At 36.1% G+C, this 22,813-nt stretch overlaps 1 protein-coding gene across 5 annotated transcripts; it reads left to right on the plus strand.

The window, feature by feature from the left end:
- Window positions 1–4,709: 4,709 nt before the first annotated feature.
- On the plus strand, window positions 4,710–22,343 carry LOC120431610 (probable 3',5'-cyclic phosphodiesterase pde-5). Of its 5 annotated transcripts, none has more exons than XM_039596713.2 (8): window positions 4,710–5,646; window positions 5,708–5,920; window positions 16,541–17,112; window positions 17,204–17,903; window positions 17,963–18,357; window positions 18,765–18,923; window positions 18,990–19,244; window positions 19,314–22,343. In XM_039596713.2, the coding sequence occupies exons 2-8, from the start codon at window positions 5,863–5,865 to the stop codon at window positions 19,557–19,559; spliced, it is 2,385 nt and encodes a 794-aa protein (XP_039452647.1). In that variant the 5' UTR covers window positions 4,710–5,646; window positions 5,708–5,862; the 3' UTR covers window positions 19,560–22,343. The 5 variants fall into 5 exon arrangements, with proteins under 5 accessions (XP_039452647.1, XP_039452648.1, XP_039452649.1 ...); XM_039596714.2 differs by having other exon boundaries at window positions 4,710–5,433; XM_039596715.2 differs by having other exon boundaries at window positions 4,710–5,398.
- Window positions 22,344–22,813: the final 470 nt, after the last annotated feature.

Genomic DNA, 22,813 nt, shown 5'->3' on the forward strand with positions numbered 1-22,813 from the left:
TATTTAGAGTGAATTGGGTCCTAAAATGAAGCTTAGATTGGTGATATTTTTGTTTACAGCGATAAAGCTTATTTTTCTGAGTACAATTACCCTTTTTAAATCAATTTTGAAAAATTAACCTCGCGGTCCTTCTTGACAGAAAAGCTCCTACTTGACAGCTCGTTCCAAGGGGACCATAGTTAATCCATCGAAAAAATGTTGTCTTGTCAAAAAAAAAATTGCATTAAAATGAAAAAAGTGATCAGAAATGGTTTTTAATCGTGTTTTTTACCGTTGTACATAAAAATTGACATAGGGCTTTAGTGCCCAATTTAGAGTTTTGAGTTAGTGCTTCTGGTTACATGGGTAGACCTGGACACAATGGACTGGGGGTCGTTGAAGTGAATGGTTTGATTTTGATTAAAATACGTTGTTTAAGGTTATTGTTGTGTGAGTGTGTGTTTTTTTTTAAATATCATATGGCACTTTAAGACTTCTTGCTAATTTTGAATGGGACTACAGATCGGAAAAAGTCATACAACTGTGGGAAAACAAATGTTTTCATTAATTCATTGATCTTCTGCAAATTTTCGGTAATAAAGCATTTTGTGATACTTTTTGCTTAAAAATTTTAAAGGTTAAGCTTGAAATTTTAAATTTAGTCTTCTTTGCCTTATACTTATACTTAACCTTAAACCTTAATAATTATAAAATAACTTCACAGATGGGTCAAAGGGCCATCAATGGTCAATGGTACATGATCATTCGAAACGGGCCACAAAAAAATCACCTCGCGGGCCATACTTTTGTCACCCCTATTATATTACTGTAAAAAATAAAGCCAAAAAAACAGTTTTTCTTCTTAGTTCCACACAAACACATCAAATCAATATGACTAAACCAGGCAATTAAAAATTATTGAATTCCAATTGAGCAGAATCAACTCTTATAATGAGCTAGTAATAGATATTAAAGTTATTATCGTTTAGCCAGTGTTCGATAAACGGTACAAGTAAGAACTCAAATTACAATCAAACGCACATAAACAGTTGAACATTCAGTCCAGAGTAATACATAAATGGGTTTCATGATTATTTATTACACTTTGAAGCATTGCGTGTTTTTCCTAATTAAAGGAAAAGGAAATTGGAGCTCTTATTTGCACGAAAAATAAACATAATTCGTTGGAAGCCTTGCGTCGCGACGACTTTAGATTGAGACTGGGCACCAGTTTCAAAGTGTCCTTTCTCCAAGCAAGAACGAACGTTTTCTACTAGAATAAAAACGTTTGATACTTCGGGATGATAGACAGTGGTAAGTTGTTCAAGTTACCATCATCAGGGGTAATAAAAGAAAATACACTACAGTGGATGTTTGTTTATTTAGGTATACGGTACAACTTTTGGAGTTTATAGACCTAGTTATAGGCACATTTCGTAGATTCAGATCAACTTTAAAATGTAGAGCCAAATTTACAAATATTGGCTAAAACCTTAAACGGAAAGTAACCCCGACGTTGATTGAATCTATATTTGGTGAAAATGCATTTAACAAATTTTGAAAAGTTTTAAAATAATAATAATAAATCGAAAGTAAAGATTAAAGAATCAAATAATCATAATTATTCAAAAGTGCCATGAATTTCAGTACGTAGCTTCAGGCTATGTTGATAAATAAGTCTTTTAACGATGTTACAGGCGTGCAGGGGGCATCTCAAATTTCAAACAATTAAAAAGCCCTCAACCTATATTTAATGCTTTCAATATTGTCTATTCTAGCAACTTCACCAAGTCTCCCTGTCAAGTGGAAGCCACATTCTAAATCTGTCCATGGCAAAACAGAAAGGCACAGAAGGAAGCAGCATTCTAAAAATAAAGTTGGTAAGATATCGGTGGAGTTATTTATTAAATCTGTGCAGCTACGGCTCAATGTTTCAATAGAACAAAAGAACACGCGTTCCTTCAAAGTTTCGAAGTTTGATCTCGATTTTCAAATACGAATGAGATTCCTCCTTTTTTGAGTTCATGAGAATGTTAAGGAATTGGATCCAGTTTCACTGTACTGGCTAACCTTCTGCAACCTTAACCCACTTCTAGATGGATAAAAGATATTTTCAAAAGCATTGCATAGTAAGGTGGTTCAAATTTGACTTTTTGCCCTCCATTGCATGGCTAAATTCCAAATATGAGCTCGATTGTATAAAAACTCAAGTCACCACACGATTTTGCATGGGGCAAGTTACATTTCCAGTTAATTCAGAGAGACGAGTTGTTTTTTTTTTAATTTTGTTATATATTTAAATAGCTTCCGAAATACATTGCCTACTACTTGCAGACTAGCCTTTTTATAACGTAATATGCACACTTGACTTTTTTAGAGACTTTAGCCCAAGTTTTAGCCAATTTGACCCTCATTCAGTCACAGCCACATACAGGTTTACATACAGTCTTGAGATATTGGAGAACTTGTAAACGAATTTGATGTTTTCAGAAAAAAAAACGCGTTGCTCGTGAAAAATTATCAATTTTGAATCAAATATCTAAAAAAAATTTGTGATGAGTTCTCGTTTTTTCACCTAAAAGTTTACAGTTTAAACAAGAAAGACCAAAATACAGTCAAGTGAGACGAGTGAGACAGCCATTTTTACTTATATGTAACATCTTAAACTCAAATTGATGGGCTATAAAAAAGTGACTTATTTAGGTGATTTTTGAAAAGTTGTGAGACTGGGATAAAAACCGAGATTCATCATCCGAGTCATCGCTACTTTCAAATGTGTCTTATAGGAAATTTTCTCAGCTTTCCAATGCTTCTAAGAGCGAAATGTTTCATCGAGAAATTTCTGAGATAGGGGCAGGGGGGGCAGAATGGACCGCCTAAGGGAAATGCACCAAAAACCATAGAAAAACATAAAAAATATGAATCCAGTTTAGTAGGCTTATGCTTTGAAATGTTCCCTTCAATGTTGTATACTTGGTCGATTATTTTTTTACTTAAAACTATTTTTGAGCCACTGGAGGGACCTTTCCATTATAGTTTCCATGAAATTTGATCACTTTTATAAAAACTGTAACTTAATAAAACAAAGATTTTTGAAAATAGTGTAAATATGTCGAAAAAAGACACTATTTTTACAACTAAGCGTCGAAACAACTAAAAAATCAACTTTTGTTGCATTAAGCGTGATTTGTGAAGCTACCAGGAGTGAAATAATCCATTTAGCTCAAATTTTTCAACTTTTGATTGTTTTTATAAGGCAGGAAAAGGGTGGTCCATTCTGCCCCCAAGTGGATTTTAATTTAACACTTCCACCACCAAGCCTCTAAATGATTTCAAGGTTCCGTTGTTGTTTGTATTCCTTGGTAGTAGCATCTAGTAAAGTTATAAGCATTGAGAAAACTTTTTCAAACATTCCAACTTTTCAGAAAGTTTATTTAAGAACCTCGAAATAAACAACATTTGACGTCCTTTTTAAGACCCTTGCCTTACAGTTGGTCTAAATCCATTCTAAAGCCCAAAACCAAGGGTGGCCCGTTCTGCCCCCATTGTCCTTTCTGCCCCCCCCCCCCCCTGCCCCTATCTATATTTTAAGTTTTATGTTTTAAAATCCTTCATCATTTATTGGAAACATTTAAATAACAACCCAGGAAACTTGTCGAATGATGTGTTTCATGTGTCATTTACTCATCAAAATGTGAAAAATAAGACAAGAAAAAACTTTGTAGTAGGTTGCAAACCACTAAACATTTTGAAAATGAAATTTTGACCAAATTTTCGAAATTCAAAAATTAAAATCATGAAACCGTATTAAAATATGATATTTACAAGAACAAATTGATTATTACATAATTTTTGTGTACAAATAACACCTGTCTGCTCTGATTTAGCTTGAAATAAGCTGATGCAACCGAATTTTTTTACAGATTTGAGATTGATAGAGCATAACTAGATTTTTATGAATAAATATCATATTTCCTTTAAAAACCAGTTGCATGGATACAAACATGTTTAATACTTGAAATTGAAGGGCCGACTACTGTTGCAAGAAATTAAAATATAGATATCTAAAAAATTTCTCGATGAAACATTTCGCTCTTAGAAGCATTGGAAAGCTGAGAAAATTCCTATAAGACACATTTGAAAGTAGCGATGACTATATTTCCTGAAAAGTTTGTTCTAGAAAACACGCCGTGTACCTATCAATCAAAAAATGACGAATCTCGGTTTCTATCCCAGTCTCACAACTTTTCAAAAATCACCTAAATAAGTCACATTTTTTACGAAAATTAGGTATAATTGTTTAGTTATTCGGTTAGTGCTATTCATGCAGCATCGACCATGAATTAAATTTATTTAATTTTATAGAAGCAATATTACCAACATAAAAACAATTGCTGTCAGGAATAGATATACTAATTGGTTAACGATTAATGAATTCTTAAAACAATTAGGGGATAAAGGCATGGGTTACATTTAAATTCTATTCTCGAAATAGAATATTCTAATCTATTCGCAGTAATAGAGTCATTAGACCGAAGATCCAACTGCCTCCCCGTTCGTGTGTGTCGCGTGAGCCGGAAAAGTGCACGCCACGCTTGGGAAAATTACTCTCGCTGCACGAATCTTCTCTTTGCTGGCTGCTCGTAGTAAAATCGCGAATTCTCTCCGTAAATAAAATTTGGATGTGAGTGGGAGGATATAAACGACATCCACCCTCAACCAAGAAACTCGATGCTCAGTTTGATAGTTGAATCGTAGCAATGAGCATCCTTTTCCTCGCGGGTGCAAGTATCGCAAGATAAAAAGAGTATCTTTTATTTTTTCGCCCTACTACTGGATATAATGGTGTTTGTAAAGTGCTAGATAAAAATGTAGAAAAAAAAGATAAATTGTAGAGGTGCGGTGACACAAACTTAACTAGGTACTATGTACATGAGGTTGTTTCATGGATTTTAAAGTGTCATTTCGGCTTTTCTAAAATGGTCCCCTGATATGAAAACAAAGTGTTTCGATAAATAACATTGTGCAACATGTACGTGTGATAATGGACCATTTGATATTCATAGTGGCACCTTCTACAGCAAAAGTGATCAATGAAAGCCTTTGATGGCGTGTGAAGTATCCATTAAAGTATCAATAAATAGTCATCACTGATAATAGCTTTAGCGAACTTGGTGTGGTATGGAGGTAACGCATTCTGGAGTGATAAAAGTAAACAGACCATCATTGAGTTCGAGTCACCGAAAAGGGGGATGGTTTGCGTCATCAAAAGTTTTTCGGTTTGCAAAGGCATCGAGCTGAGAAGGTGCAGTTCTCTAGGGATCACAGCACCAATATTTATTCAAACGCGGAAAATGGAGCAGAGTGTTTGCGAAACCCACAGATAATGTGGCCATAGAAAGACTTCACCAAATTGAATGTAATTGCTTTTGTCAATAAGGAAGCGATATCCAGGTATCGTTGCCGATCCAACCCTTTAGGTGTTTTTACAAGCACGTGTAAATTCATACTACAATTGCACAAGTGCAAATAAAAGCATTCAATGTGTCTTTTACAATGATTGACGAGCTCGAATGAGTTATTTTCACTTCGTACAACGATCATCATTTGCAGCTTAATGACAATGGATTCGAAATAATTCATCAAGAATTAATACTTGCAACCCAGGTGAAACACTATAGTGACAAATTTACCCCAGAAAAGTTTTTCACACTTCCAAATTCTCCAGTTTAGTCTCACTCTTACCACACCATCAAACTAATAGTGAAGAAAAAGACTGAAAAGTACAAATATTTATACAATAAAATCAAAAGTGTTATCTGACATGAACCTGTGATGAATGGAAACTTGGTTGGGTGTTAAGTGCATTAGTTTAGAACTCAAATGGATATCATAACCCGGTTCGCAAGCAGCTTCGCTGGCCTTTGGAGAAATCGCAGGCGTAAGTAATCAAGTTAAGGGGTTCCCAACCATCTGGACCTGCTAATTGAATTGGAACACCAATTTTACAACAAAAAAAAAAGAAGAATCAAACCAACTAAAAAATCGACTAATGTAGTATTTACGTGATTTGTGAAGCTGTCAGAAGTTAAAATAAGACATTTAAATCAAGTCTCATAAATATAAATTGTTTGTTTAGGGCAGGAAAATGGTGGCTCATTCTGCCCCAAGTGGATTTTTAATTAACGTTTCCGCCATCCATTCTCTCAATTATTGTATTTGTTCGAAACGCAGAAGAGTTTGACAATGTCCTGAGTATTGTTGACTCCTTCTCCTGAAATTCGAAGTTTAAACTTAATTATAAAAAGTCTTGTTTTTTAAGTATCAACAGTTGCATTGGTGGACCTTTTAAAGTTCAAGAAACTGAACAATTAAAGCTTTTAGGTATTACTTTCAAGAACACGTTCAAGGATATCGTTGATATAAATTATTCTAAATTAATCACTGACATGAAATACAGAATAAATCTCAACAATTTTCGAATGATGAGATTATTAGAAAAAGTTTGGTTCATAAACACTTTTGTGTTATCAAAGCTATGGTATTTATCACAAATCTTTCCACCAAAAATTCAGCACATTGCTACGATCAGGAAAATTATCGGAATGTTTTTATGGAAAAATAATATTTTTCGTGTTGATAAAAGACAAATTTATCTAGATGTGGATCAAGGAGGAATCAAAATGTAAACCATTATTTATAAAAAAATATATTTTATTTTGAGCAAAATATATCTGCGACCGATGTTAGCGAAGCATATTTATTAGGTTTAAATTTTACATCAAAATTAACAAGAAATGGGAAGGAGTGGATTATGGTAGCTGCAGATTTAAACTGTAGTAGTCCGACTATAAATACAGCAAAACAAATTTATCGGAATTTCATTCATGAATATTCGTTCAAACCACGTGTTCAATTGAGCTTCCTCAAGTAAAATGGGGAACTTTGTGGAAAATCATGGGCAAAACTTTTATTCTGGACAAGGATAAAGCTAATTTGTACTCATTAATAAATGATTTAGTGCCAAATAAACGGAAACTGAAGCAGTACAACATTGGAAGAATTGATAGTGAAATTTGTGATGAATGAGGACAAATAGATACAAACTCTCATCAGTTACGAACATGTACAGCAGGTTCTGAATTGCGTGAGTGGATGATAAAAGTTTTAAGAAAAAGATTCGAAATCCAGCTTGATGAAAATAATTACCTCCAAAAAGCAGCAATGTGGTTATTGCACATTATGTCGCCTTTTGCGTGGACAAATTTCCCGGCCTTAGCTTATTTGTATTTCAGAAGAGTATTAGAGAATTTAGATGGAACTCGCGGACCTTTGTAAAACGATATTTTGATACTTGCTTAAACATTTGTGGATGGATCTTGTAGGGCTTGATTGATACTATGTACATCAGGGAATTTAAGAATCCTCAAACAAGTTGCTTTGCCGTTTGAATTGTAATCGAAATGGCAAACAGTTGTTAAATTAGGAAAAGTTTTTAGAAAAAAAAAATATTTCAGGATTTTACTGTTTTTGTTTAGTATCAAAAGGTGAAGCCGTTGGTCATTTTCGAAGAAAATTGATCATCACTATAAAATATTTTGTGTTAAATTCAATTTAACGAGTTTCAGCACCAAAAGTAATCAGCATGTGCCGGTTGTTGCCTTCTTGAAGCCACTGAAGGAATTTTTGATCCAAATCAATTGTGCTCCAAAATTTATATAATTTTGTGGCACAGTCATTGACGTCCTAGTTGGCAATCATTGATTAATGACGATTTCCATAACTTTACAAGGAATGGGATAATCGTTACCAAAAGGAATCAGCATGTGTAGGGCACTATTCTAAACAACTTGTTGAAGGAATTTGTCAAAATATTGAAAGCGATGCAAAATGTATATCTTTGAACGAAAAATCATGACAATGATGGAAGTCTTCACGATAAAACGTGGTATACTTTGATAGGTTTGAGATTTTTCCGAAACATGATGAGTATACTCATACATAGTATACAAATGAAAAACGTACCACGTGTCCCCCACAGACCGTTATTATGGAAAAAAAATTTCCACCCAAACCAATGATTGGAGATGGTTCCTGGGACCATTCTGCACCTCTGGGCCGAGTTTCAAAATATTTGCCGGCAGAAATTTCGAAAACGGTCAGTTTTAGTGTTTCGAGTAGAAATTAAGGAGAAACCGCATGTAAAATGCGTAGGAAAATCTAAGTTTCAATGTTTTAACCCCAAAACATTACTGGTCATGGTTTTAAATTGTAATAACATGTAGCAGAATGATATAAAAACGATTTACGGTACTGACTAAGCCGGATTAAAACAAAGTCATGTGACTTAAGTACATTATTCACAAGTTTATACCTTAATATTAAAAAAACTCCTACATCAAGAAATTTTAAGTCAAGGAAAACTAGATTGCACAAAAATAAATTAAAATGGGGTGACTTTGAGCCAAGGGGGTGATATTGTACCAACAAACGCATAAAGATTGCTTTTTCAGCTTGAATATTATGTTAATTTATTTATTTTTAGACGGATTAATTTGGCCTATTTATGTTCCCAAAAAAACAATTTAATGATATTGCTATCCGTATCTGCTTATTATGTTTGAATAATGCCTGTTGATTTAAAATTAAAGTAATTAAAATAAATTTAAAATCTCCTGGAAGTCACAAATTTGAAAATGATGCTCCCATTTTTAAGTTCTGTACCACTTCCTACTGAAATCAAACTAAACAATCAAAATATTAGGGCAACAAATTTTATGACGTGGCAAGTTTGTGACATTGCAATTAGAATAAAATTGTTCGTTTTTGTTTTAAGCCGTTTACAAATTTCAACCTTTCGAATAAAATCCAGAGAGTACTTCAGCTATCATTTAGTTCATATATTTATATTGTCCTGTGTGATGATTATACTTAGCAAAAGTTTAATGACACAACTTCCCACAGGATTTACATTTCAAACCAACCAATTATTTTAACATTGCAGATAGCGTCAAAAAATATTGCATTTTAGAACTGATTAAAGTAGTGTTGATACAATCATCGTTTGAATTAAAAAAAAAAAACATATTATTTATCATCAAGAACGTCCACTAACAATGCATTCATCAAAATAAATCCTACTTCTGCCCGATGTGAAAATACAATCAATCTTTTAACAAGCAAGGCATATCTCATGAAAACCTGAAAATAGTACAGTTAAATATCAAATCAAATCAAATTGTTCGCTCTACAACAATACCAGCCCAACTGGGGTGAGAGGCAACCACGTTTGCCACTCCACCTCCGAACCCGGTATAGTAAAATATGTGCAGGCGATGTAAGTCTTCAATGTGATTTGTGTCCTAAAACTCTTGTCGGGGTCAAACGGTAAGGTTTATGAAACTAAAAATTTATCTATTATTTTAGTTTCTCGTACTTATTGAACTTTTTATGGCAGAGGGCAACATAATCTAAGAACAATATTCGTTGGTACAATATCACCCACTTGGCTCAAAGTCACCCCATTTTAATTTATTTTTGTGCAATCTAGTTTTCCTTGACTTAAAATTTCTTGATGTAGGAGTTTTTTTAATATTAAGGTATAAACTTGTGAATAATGTAAAAAAAAATAAAATACATGATACATGAAATAAATAACAATTACAACAATAACCGTTTCCTAATTTCATAACTTCCTAATTTCCTGATTTCCTAACTTCTCAATTTCCTAACTTCCTTACTTCTCAATTTCCTGATTTCCTAGTTTCCTGATATCCTAATTTCCCAATTTCCTAACTTCCTAACTGCCACACTTCCTAATATTCTAATTTCCTAATTTAATTTCCTAACTTCCTAATTTCCTAACTTCCTTATTTCCTAACATATTAATTTCATAATTTCTTAACTTCCTAACTTCCTAAACTCCTAATTTCCTAATTTCCTAATTTTCTAACTTCCTAATATCCTAACTTCCTAATTTCCTAGTTTCCTGATATCCTAATTTCCCAATTTCCTAACTTCCTAACTTCCTGATTTCCTAGTTTCCTAATTTTAAAAATTTCTTTATTTCCTAATTTCCTAATTTCCAAATTTCCTAATTTCCTAACTTCCTTATTTCCTAATTTCCTTATTTCTTAATTTCCTAACTTCCTAACATTCTAATTTCCTTACATTTTAATTTTCTAATTTCCTAATTTCTTAATTTCCTTGTTTCATAATTTCCTAATTTTCTTATTTTCTTTATTTTACTAATTTGCTATTATCATAATTTCCAAATTTCCTAATTCCCTGGTTTCCTAATTTCCTAATTTTTTAGTTTCCTTATTTCATGATTACATAGTTTTTTAATTTCCTTATTTCATAATTACATATTTTTTTAATTTCAGTTTTTCTTGTTTTAGAATATGAGAATTTCTAAATTTGCTTTTATTTATTGATTTCTTAATTTTGTTTATAATTGTTGTTAAAAGTTTTTGAATAAACATTTTTAATCTATTTGATTTTAAGTTTTGAATATTTTTAATCTTTTTATTTTTTCCTCGAAAGAACCTCAAGCGCGCACACCGTCAATCGCGCTCATACCGAACTGTCAACCGAGCTGTCAACTTTTCTTGGGGGGGTCACGAAAAGAACACGCAACATTTCTTGACCACGTTCCTTCCGATCAGCATACCGTACTTATAACTCGTCAACATCGTCCGCCAACGTATCCAAAACAAAAATTGGAGGTTGTCGCCGTTCCTTCGGAGAATTATCTTTTTTTGTCTTAATACCTTTTTTGAGTGCATCGTCGTCGTCGTCGTCGGTAGTGCTGCTACCGTCGGTATTGTTGTTGTTGGTTTCCTCGTCACTCAGTCTCGCGAACTTGTTACTGGTGGGAATGTTGGCGGATGTTGATGCGCCACCGGTCGACAGATTGCCGGAAGTACCTGAGCGGAGTCTACTTCTTATAGGGCTGCGATCCTGGACACAGTAATTGGGTCCTAAAATGAAGCTTAGATTGCTGATATTATTGTTTACAGCGAAAAAGCTTATTTTTCTGAGCACAATGACCCTTTGTATGACCCCAAAGAGTTTAAAATGGATTTTTAAATCAATTTTGAAAAATTAACCTCGTGGTCCTTCTTGACAGAAAAGCTCCTACTTGACAGCTCGTTCCAAGGGGACCATAGTTGATCCATCGAAAAAAATGTTGTCTTGTCAAAAAAAAATTTGCATTAAAATGAAAAAAGGGATTAGAAATGGTTTTTAATCGTGTTTTTTACCGTTGTACATGAAAATTGACATAGGGCTTTAGTACCCAATTAGCGTGTAATAACTCCGGATTGAATCCATCAGCGCACACGCTCCCCTGCGCGATGGCGGACGACGCGGCGGCGTTGTTTTGTTTACCTTTTTGCACTCGGCCGGTAGACGAACTTCGCGGGTTTTTCGAGGCCGCACTTGAACTGCCACGGCCACGGCCGGCCTTCGGCATGCTGGTGGAGCAAACTCGCGGGTAATCAAGGTCGATTACGGCGGAAAATTCTAAAAAACTTTTAGAGCTCTGAGCACTTAACTGCTGCTTGCTCTGAAGGATACACGCAGAATGCTGTACAATTTTGTTGCATAGTATTAACGTGAAGACTTCCATCATTGTCATGGTTTTTCGTTCAAAGATATAAATTTTGCGTCGCTTTCAATATTTTGACAAAATTCCTTCTACAAGTTGTTTAGAATAGTGCCCTACACATGCTGATTCCTTTTGGTAACGATTATCCAATTCCTTGTCAAGTTATGGAAATCGTCATTAATCAATGATTGCCAACTAGGACGTCAATGACTGTGCCACAAAATTATATAAATTTTGGAGCACAATTGATTTGGATCAAAAATTCCTTCAGTGGCTTCAAGAAGGCAACAACCGGCACATGCTGATTACTTTTGGTGCTGAAACTCGTTAAATTGAATTTAACACAAAATATTTTATAGTGATGATCAATTTTCTTCGAAAATGACCAACGGCTTCACCTTAATTAAAACCAAGATCATAACAATTTTCAACAAATTTAAAATTTCCCGGGAATTCCCGGGATTTCCCGGGAAATTGGACGCTCTACTACCAACTCGCACGAAATCGGGAAAAGTTGCCCCGACCCCTCTTCGATTTGCGTGAAACTTTGTCCAAGGGGTAACTTTTATCCCTGATCACAAATCCGAGGTCCGTTTTTTGATATCTCGTGACGGAGGGACGGTACGAATCCTTTCATTTTTTGAACATGCGAAAAAAGAGGTGATTTTCAATAATTGAGATAGAAATATGGTGTCAAAGGGACTTTTATGTAAAAATGGACGCCCGTTTTGATGGCGTACTCAAAATTCCGAAAAATCATATTTTTCATCGAAAAAAAAAACACTAAAAAAGTTTTCAAAACTCTGCCATTTGTTCGTTAATCCACTGTAAAAAAATTGTTATGGGTATGGGTATGAGTATGGGTGTTGTTGGCTGTTGCAAAAAGATATTAAGGTTTAATAAAAATCATTTTTTAACAGTAATTCGCAAAAGCTATGCGAAAATGTCTAACCAAACCTGGATGTCTATAGCACATTTTGAAGGGCTTCAAAAGACCTTTTGAATGCATCTAAGAGAGTTGGAATGGATGAAGTTTTATGGAAATGCGAGCAGTTTTAAGATTTTTTATGTTTTTTGGACCTCTAACTTCAAAGTCCATTTTACCCCACTTCTCTTTGTCGTAGAGGGCTCATATTTGGCGTGAGTTCATCTCATGTATAGACAAACAATCGCTGAAAGTTTCATCCGAATCAGAGCACCTCGGTACGCCTTCTATCGGATGGGGAAGTAAAACGTCGGTCCATTTGCGTAAATGAGGTTTTGGGTGACTCACCACACATAACCTTCGGACGCCTAGAAATAAGCAGAAACTTGCAACAGAGACCACAAAAGACCCGGGGGTCGTTAAAGTGGATTGCTTTGCTTTTGCCTCTTAAACCTTCTTTTTGTGACAAGACTCCGCCTCCTGGGTCTCCTAAGTGTGAAGGTATGGCACGGGGAGAGGGCACCGAATACAGTCTAGACTCGATTATCCGAAGGCCTAGGAAAAATGTTACTTCGGATAACCGAATCACGAAAAAGCATTTATTTTCGTTGCCTTAACTTTGATGGTCGAGCTATAGTACATAAACTACTCTAATATGTTTTTTTTTTAATCAAAGAGTGGTAATTTTAGAGGCAACCAACCATTCAAATTTGACTAAAATGGAGAACTCGGATTTAATGTTAAAAGTAAGAAAATATAAAAACAAAAAAAAACATTTTTGGTCTTTATTCGATTATCCGAAGTCCCACACAAACCTCTGGATAATCATACTTCGGATAATCGAAGCTTCGGATAATCGAGTCTGGACTGTACCTACACTGAAAGAAAAGCACATAGCAATATCACATTTTTTGCACATGAATCCACCACTTTGTCTGTAAATGTCACGTGGAAATCATTTGAAAAAATCCATCGTGCGAACCGGCTAATCCAAATGCAAAACACGTGAGTTTAACATGAAAGCTCACATGACTTTTGAATGGTGTGCATATGAATTTCAAATGATTTTGTAGTATAAATACAATGGTTTTCCAGTGATGTTCATGTGAGCTGAGTATTGCGTTTAATTTTTGATTTAATAAAAAAAATACGATTGAAAGTTTTCTTGAACATTTTTTTATTGATACATGAAATAAATAACAATTACAACAATAACCGGACCATCGATATTTCCTTTGCACTTTTCACTCATTACTTTCTCTAAACAAAAATCGAATTAACAGTACACGCAGATTCCGGTAACGCTTGTGTGGTATGAATGCATAAGCGGGAACCATTTCTTGGAGCCGGAAACTGCTTAACGACGGTTCTTGGAAACCTCCACCGGCTCGACCTTGATGATCTGGATCGAGTGGCCTTGGGTACGGTGACGAGAAGCTATGACGCTCAGCACCGCGTCACGAAACTGCCGATCGTTGTACATGTTGTGTGTTTCGGAAGGCGAATCGTGCCGCAACCAGATGCCGACGTCTCCGGATCAATCGACAAATTCAGCATCAGTGCTGTGAAAAAACGAATTCAGAAGCCAACCCTTCGCCGGAGTTTTATTTCCTTTTTACGTATATTTGTCAATTTTCACAGTTTTTCAATTAAATACTTACCAAAAAGTTTTAGTACGATTTCATTTTACACAAAATTATTAATTTAAACGATTAATTCGAACAAAGAAATCGAAATTTGGACTGTCTTCGTCCGTCGCCATCTTACGAATAAGAAATTTTTCATCAAGCAACTTCAAAGACCAATACATTTCAATCTCACGTGTTTGTCACGTTGAAATCAAGGGAAAAGTCAAATGGGGCAAATCCAAGTGAAATTCTGTTGAAGTGAACACCAAGCGATAGAATAATGAAAAGCATGTCGATGCTGATTTCAAATGATTAAAACAAAAATATCACATGAAAAACACATTAATGTCAAGGGAAAAGCATGGCAAATTATCGTGTTGATTTTTGGAGCAGCTCACGCGAAAAAGCATATGAATTTGCTATGTCAGATTTTTTCAGTGTATATGAGAATCAACTCGGATCTTCTTGCACCCTTCGACAAAGCTGTAGGGAATTGAATTTTTACAAGAAACTCACACTTGAACCAAGGGAATGATGGAACGAGAGGAATCACAGATCCGCATAAATAATTTCAAGATTGTTCAGGTGTAAACCGAAAACGCGATCAAAAATTAAAGTGGAAGAATAAGGCGTCTAACCGCTTATTTAATTGTCGGTGTACAGGACGCCGCACTCTTCAATCATTTTCTGGCGTACATTCAATTCTGCAGCCCAAAACCAGTTATTGAATTGGAAAAATAAAATTCTTTCTCAAATTTTCTTTTCTTGATTTGTGTGCACCTACGTCGAAGACCAAGATTGTTTACTTTTTGCTCTTTGGTCTGACAGTCTTGGTCTGACAGATTTGGTCTGACAGCTTTATCATGGATTTTGGTCTGCTCTAGGCGAGGGATAGGACATAGCACCTTCCTGACTTGAACAAGAGACCTGCGCTACCTGCTGCCAAAACCTTGAAGCGATTTTTAAACTTCAACGATAAAAAGCGACCCTGCAGGCCAAGGATTGATACCTAAGAGCATGCAATGGCACTGACCTTGTTGCGTGCTCTTCGGTTGACGTCCACGTAAGGAACATCCTGGAAGAAGCGTAACTAACTACATCCGTAGTTCTGTTAGATCATCCGAATTATCTTGATCAGAACAGTATAGCTCTGGTTCCTTGCGAGTGTCCTATTTTCTTACCTCCACGTTGGCTTGGTTTTCATGATGACCTAGCTGGTGGCCTGTGGAAACGGATCGTAAACCTTTGATCACCGCGGGTCAGAGTCGAGACGGCTAAAAGAAAGGGGCGCGACAATGTGGGAAAGGGAAGTAATTTGTGATTGTAGACGGTATTGTTTTGATTCGCAGTATGTTGAGTCAACTGCTGTGGATGTACCTGAGCATCGCATAACGGGGTTTCTCTTCTTTCTACTTCAGCTTACAGCTATCTTCTGTTTATTTTGTTTCACTGATTTTCTAAAACGGCTTTTGTTTACTATCCTCCATTTGATTTCGATTTTACTTATTTGATTCTCTTATTTCTCAACGCTTTTCCACTCTATTTTACCAATTGATGCTGCTGTAACAAACTGTCTGCTTTCCCTTAATTTGGAAGCGATGTCAATTTTGTTTATCATGTGCCTTTTCTTTATTAATCTATTTGAATAATTTCTAATTTCTACAATCTTTTTTTACTATTGATTCTTTACATAGTATATTTCCTTCACTGTCCATTGTTTTGAAACTTCACCTTTTTCTTAAGCAAGTGAGGTTCGAGCCCTTACTCAATTTATGGAATGATTAAAGGATTAACACAAAATTACTATTGTACTTTTGAAAAAACTTTTCTAAAATGCTTAGGACCAAAATATTGTAACAAAACACCGCGACAGAAGAAATAGCAACAGATAAACACGACTCAACAATAGGGAAGATTTCAGGAGAAAACAATACACAGTAAAATAACAATTAGTTTTTGAATTCAAACTAAAATAAAACAGTTTTTGCTTTAATGAAAGTTGATAGACACACTATAAATGGTTAGGCGCTTATACTTACATCAAACCCTACGTAATGTACCACCCCCGGCCGAGTTAAAATGCGTAACCGGAAAAGAAGGTGTGCATGCCTGGCACGAACACTCAAAGCGTGTTCTAGCGTGCTGCTCGTACTGACTCAGAGCAAGGGTGAGATGTAGGTGTAAGGGCAGTGCGTGTTCGTCGGGAAACCTAGTGCATATGATCGGTCAAGGCCCGTTCTTACACTGAAAATTGCGAATTGCGAATTCAACGATAAAAAGCGACCCCGATAACCGATTTGGCTCCAAATTGGCACAGTTACTTTTTTGCCGAAAGAATCGAGCCAATTCAATTTTTCTTGTCACCCTAATCAACATTAATTTTAATTTTATTTTAAGGGCCGCAAAATGAGGATGCTTTCAACAACCGCATCCAAAGTAATCACGATCCGGAAATTACTGCCCAGCAGGTAAAAAAATATCTACAGGCCAATCCTGATTTTCTGGACGGTTTCGTCATGGACGAAATTCAACTGGAGCAGCTCGAACGATGGATGATTCGAAAAACCCAAAGGACCCGAAAGGTAACCCAAACGGAAAAGAATGGCCGAAAGACTAGCCTAAGCCGTTGGAAATTTTGCGTGCACGCCGACAAACGTCAAATGCTGCAGGACTTAATCCATTCGCTCCAACTTCGGCCAACGAAGATGCACGTGCTCTGGGAACTGGCCAACTGCATTTGCTCGGCCGTCAACGCGGACGGATTCCGGCTGTATTTGACTGACGCAACCGAAGCAGAATCTCTTCATCTGTGCCTGAGTAACAGTTTTATCGACGAAAATGGTGACCCCAAGCCACTCCAGATCAAATCGGATGCAATCTTACCAAACTACGTCGCCAAGGTTAGAGAGAATTTACGTCTATCCAGAGGGGACGTAGATCATCGATTTCCGCGCGATCTGCTGGATAGGGTAATTTTTTTATTGGCACGCAAATATACTTCTTAAGGACATAGATGGAATTTAAGACATTCATTGTTCTACTTGTTTTTATTCTTTTCAGAGTGAAATGGCTCATGTTATGTGCCAGCCTATTGTTTATCCCGATGGATCATTGGTAGCGGTATTGGAGCTCTGGCGTCGTGATTGTGGAGCACCATTCTACGAAGAGGACGAAGAGATCGGCTGTAGCTATCTGGTGTGGGGAGGTATAGCCATACATTACGCTCATCTGAATTTGGTTGGCCTGAAACAGCGCAAGTTGAACGACTTTCTGTTGGCAGTCGTGAAGTCAATTTTCCAGGACATGGTCAGCATGGAAATGCTTGTTTCTAAAATAATGAATTTTGCCCAACGACTGGTCGATGCGGATCGAGCCTCGTTATTCCTGGTAGACTCTAAAAGCAAAGAACTTTACGCAACCATCTTCGACGTAGGTTGTGACAGTAAAGCGACCAAAACTGAGAATGAAACGGATCCGAGCAAGGCACCAAATGAGATCCGTTTCCCGTTAGGAACCGGCATCGCAGGGCAAGTTGCCTTGACCGGAGAGGTTTTAAACATAGTTGATGCATATGCTGATACGCGATTTAATCGCTCGATAGATCAGCTAACTGGGTACAAAACAGAGTCAATTCTTTGCATGCCAATTTTCATTCGGGGAAGCGTCATTGGAGTAGTTCAAATGGTCAATAAACGTACGGGTTGTTTCAACAAAGAAGACGAGGAAGCGTTTGAAATGTTTGCAGTTTACTGTGGATTAGGTAAATTATGTCAAGTCTTAACTCTAAGGTATAAATTAAACACAAAATTTGCCTTCTAGCCTTGCACCACGCAAAACTGTACGATAAAATACGAAGGTCCGAACAAAAATACCGTGTGGCACTTGAAGTGTTAAGCTACCATAACACGTGCACAGACGCTGAAGTGGAACAATGTCTGGAAGTCGGAATTCCACAGAAAATACCTGGCGTAGACAGCTACGATTTCAGCCCATTTGATATCGACGATCATCAAAAGGCTCTTTACAGCGTGTTTATGTTTAAGGATTTGTTTGGGCTGGGACGATTTGACCAGAACAGCATAATACGATTTACACTGACGGTTAAAAAGAATTACAGAAGGGTGCCCTACCACAACTGGACTCATGGTTTTTCAGTGGCAAACACAATGTACAGCATAATTAAGAATTGTGGCGCCGTTTTTCGCCCAAATGAGGTGAGCAAAAGAATTGTGCTACTTAAAAAAATGAAAATTATGAAAACTTCAAAGTCAAAGTTATTACTATTACTTTCTTCTCCGATAACTGCTACTACATACGACCCATTTACAACAAGTCATTCGATTGTCGCACATGATTCAGCGATAAAAAAAAGTACGTTGCCACCCTCTCTAAACGTGCGTTACACAAGATTTGCATCGAATAAATACATTCTGGTCACGTAGCTGTTAAATAACGTCAGACAGCCTTAACAATTTTGAGGGTCAACAAGCTCATTGAATATAAACAATTTGTACGACTTTTTATCTGCAGAAGTGCCCAAAACGTGATTGCTTAAAAAAATAGATAGAATATATCATCAATGTTTTGTGTTAAATTTAATTTATTTTTACATTCATCATAGTGTCTAGCGCTCTTCATTGGATCACTTTGTCATGACCTGGACCACCGCGGGAAGAACAATAAATTCATGCTAGATACCGAAGCTCCCTTGGCCGCCATTTACTCGACATCAACAATGGAACATCATCATTTCAATCAAACGGTCACTATCCTGCAGCAGGTAGGAAAAACTTTGATTTTGGCATAAAATCATAAGATGTGTCTTATTCAGAGCATTTTTTTTTAGGAAGGACACAACATATTTGCGAAGCTAAATAGTAGTGAATATAAGCAAGTACTAAGCCTGATCAAGCATTGCATCCTAGCAACTGACCTCGCCTTATTCTTCCCAAACAAAGCGAAGTTGACTAACTTAGTTGATGAGGAGAAATTCTCCTGGACAATATCGGAACATCGAATGCTGATTCAAGCGATCGCCATGACCGGCGCTGATCTGTCTGCTTCGGCGAAGCCATGGGAAGTGCAAACAGAAACAGTTAAGGTATGAACGAATGGTGAGTTTTTCAGTTTACAACGACATTCTAAAACCCCAATTCTCTACTCAAAACAGGTGATATTTGCTGAATTCTATGACCAAGGAGACGAGGAAAAGAAAGCGGGCCGAAAGCCCATTCCGATGATGGATCGTGATCAACCGGATCAGCAAGCGGCATCACAGCTGGGTTTCCTCACCGGAATTTGTGTTCCATGTTATACACTGCTACATCGTTTAATCCCTGAAACCAAACCGATGCTCAACATGTGCAACGAGAATTTGAAAACATGGCAGAAAATTGCGAACGAAAATGCAAAATAGGGATAGGAATTAAGCACAAATCAGGGCACCAAATCCTCTCAATGTAATACATAATCTAATTGTCACCATTTGTTTTGTGAATGTTGTGTACTTTGTTCGGGAACTTAAAAAAGAACATAAAGTTTGTTTGTCCCATCTCTCTACTTCTACGCACAATTGTCCCACCCACTATTCCACGAAATCATTTTTGTTTACGGAACATATTATCTTGTGTTATTTGTTGTTTAGGCAAGGGTTTTGAAAAAGTTATAAATTGCTAACTGGGGCGAAAAGGGACATTTAGATGAATGTGGAAGGCTGGGACATTTATGCGTAGAAACATAGCAAAAAGTTGTAGAAACTTCAAACGTGTTTTTCTACGTTGCAATTACGTTGAAAATTCTGAGACAACAGGTTAGAAGGTAGCTGGGAAGGCTAGCTTTTGTTTAATATTTTGAATGTGTGAAAAAGTCCCGCCTGTGTGGATCAATCGGACCGCGCACTGGACTCACAATCCAGAGGTCGCTGGTTCGAATCCCGCGGCGGGCGCTCTTAAATTCTTTGTGTAAATATGGGTATTCGGCGCCGTCGCTCCGTGCCATACTTTCATACACTTAGGAGCCCAGGGCGGCGAAGTCCTTGTAGATAAAAAGGAAGACACTAGTGGTTGGTACTAGCAATGGTGGCCGACAGCTATTAAGTCAACTTCGTTTCGAAAAAGTTACCTATTATCTAGGAATTTTCAAAATAGTTCCAGCTGTCAACATGCTTATGCACCCTTTTCTTTATTTTTTTTTTATTGGCGTAAACCTTTGGGCTCACCCGGATTTCGATAGGTTTTTGCCTCAGGAACAATGTTTTCATGCAACGAAAAATTCTCAAAAATGGTTTAGAACTCGCGATTCGCGATTTACTGAAAAATAATCTGTTTTCATAAAAAATATCACTTTTGTTCTAAACCATTGAAAAATGCGTTCCCCGTATTTCACTTTAAATCAAAGTTAGGTGTCCTAACAATAATGTTCTGTATTCGTATTGACAAAGCAAGTCGTCATTTTTCATTAGCAGCATGTAATAGTTGAAAAGTGTTTTTTTTTGCCTGAAATTTTTACGAATTTCTCTCAATAATCCATCTAAAACAAATTTGGCATCAAAACCAATACCATCGTCTTGTAGGTAACAATTTTGCTTTATATCAATTAGTTTTTGTCACTTCAGTGCCAAGATACAGCCATTTTAGTAAAATAAAAATGGCGAATTTTCAAAATTCCATATAAACTTGGAAACTATGTTTCCAAACCATGTGCATTGTTTTATCACATCAATTTACAAGCAAAATATTGCGCGTATTCCCGAAAAAGACACGCGGCATACCAGCCTCGAAACGACGCGCCGCACTTTCGGCAAATGCGCGCTGTCAAATCCCGTACTGTGCGTTTTGTTTTTGTTGATCTTCTTCTTCGAATTGCATGGCATTGTTGCCGGGAAAGTTTTTTTTTGCACCAAAAGTGCAGAAAATCGCTGGCAACAGTGTCTGCGGCACATTCTGAAATGCCGCGCGGCGTGTACCTTCGAGAGAAACGGACAATATTAAATAATAAGTTTTCATTGATTTGACTATGTGACGTAAGCGCCATTACGTAATTTAAATTATCAGCCATTAGTACAAAAAAATTAAAAACTTTTTTAAGATTTTGATGAAAATTACTTTCTAATTAAATCAAGTTACTCAAATTAATGAATATGTAAATATTTTTAAATAAAAAATAAATTTTCGTCAAAATCATGAATCTTTTTTTTTGTACTAAAGGCTGATCATTTAAATTACGTAATGGCGCTTACGTCACAAAGTCAAATCAATGAAAACTTTTTTTTATATATTTTGCTTGTAAATTGATGTTATAAAACAATGCACAAGGTTTGGAAACATATAAAATGCTGACAGTAGCCGAAACAGTGGTGTAAGTAAAAAAATAGTTTTCATAGGGAATTTTGAAATTTTTATTTTGCTGAAATGGCTGTAAATTGATTAGAAAATTGTTACCTACGAGATGATAGTATTAGTTTTGATTTGATGCCATTTTTTTAAGATGGATTTTTGAGAAATAATCGTAAAAATTTCAGGCAAAAATAAACACTTTTCAAACTTTTACATGCTGCCAATAGAATAATTTACGTGCGTATGTATTGCGTGTACGTACACGAAAATAAAGTGAGGTTAAATTTTGTCAGGCAGCAAAACCAAATGGTGCGCTAGTGTGCGTACGCGAAACGTCATAAAGCTCTTTGAAAAATGACGACTTCCTGGGTCAATAGAGTTATCTAAGCCCGAGCTCACGCACACTAGCACACCATTTGTTTTGCTGGCCGGCACAAAATTTAACCTCAATCTTTTTCGTGTACGTACACGCAATACATGCGCACGTAGATAACTCTATACGAATACAGAACATTATTGGTAGGACTCCTAACTATGATTTAAAGTGAAATACGGGGCAATTTGAACGGATTTTTCAAGGTTTTAGGACAAAATGCAATATTTTTTATGAAAACAGACCATTTTTCAGTAAATCGCAAATCGCGAGTTCTAAACGATTTTTGGGAATTTTTCGTTGTATGAAAACATTGTTCCTGAGGCAAAAACCTATCGAAATCCGGGTGAGCCCGAAGGTTTCCGCCACATCGCCTTTTTTGGGACACACAAATGGGCATGTGTATGCGCAGAACGGCAGCATATAGTTTCAGACTTTATCAAAATTTATAAAGGCATCTTTTGATATTACGCGTCATCTTTATTTCATCAAGCCGCTAATATCAAAATACCGAATTAGCAGCGATGGTATAATTTTTACTAAAAAGGTATAATGACAAAGTTATCTAGAAAAGATCGTGGCTAAATTTATTTTTTTGTGTGAGTTTATAAACATGAGTTAAATGCCTATCTTTTTAAATGTTCGATATATTTTTTTCCGAAGGTATTCATGCTAATCTGACAATGATAAAAAAAAATCTGACCTTGTTAGCATACAATGTAAACCACCTGTAGCAGTTGTGACTGGAAACTATAATCAAATTATTGAAAATGTCTATTCAATGTAACGATGTGATATGTATTCTTTGCGAGATTTTATCGCCGAAGCTTTGAATAAACGCTATTTGAAGAAACAAGTCATAATTGTTTTATTAGTAAATTTTAAGTACCAAACAAACTATTAGCAATTCACTACGATTTTCTAAGCCCGATCTCACGCACACTAGTTTACCATTTGTTTTTG

Source organism: Culex pipiens, unplaced genomic scaffold (assembly GCF_016801865.2).
Source record: "Culex pipiens pallens isolate TS unplaced genomic scaffold, TS_CPP_V2 Cpp_Un0024, whole genome shotgun sequence".
Taxonomy (NCBI): domain Eukaryota; kingdom Metazoa; phylum Arthropoda; class Insecta; order Diptera; family Culicidae; genus Culex; species Culex pipiens.

Bases quoted from the DNA above. Each gene is read 5' to 3' on its own strand.
- LOC120431610 (XM_039596718.2), top strand. From the start codon at position 5,863: ATGGATATCATAACCCGGTTCGCAAGCAGCTTCGCTGGCCTTTGGAGA. The intron at 17,113-17,203 runs GTAATTTTTTTA...TATTCTTTTCAG, and splicing joins CGCGCGATCTGCTGGATAGG to AGTGAAATGGCTCATGTTAT. The intron at 17,904-17,962 runs GTAAATTATGTC...TTTGCCTTCTAG, and splicing joins TGCAGTTTACTGTGGATTAG to CCTTGCACCACGCAAAACTG.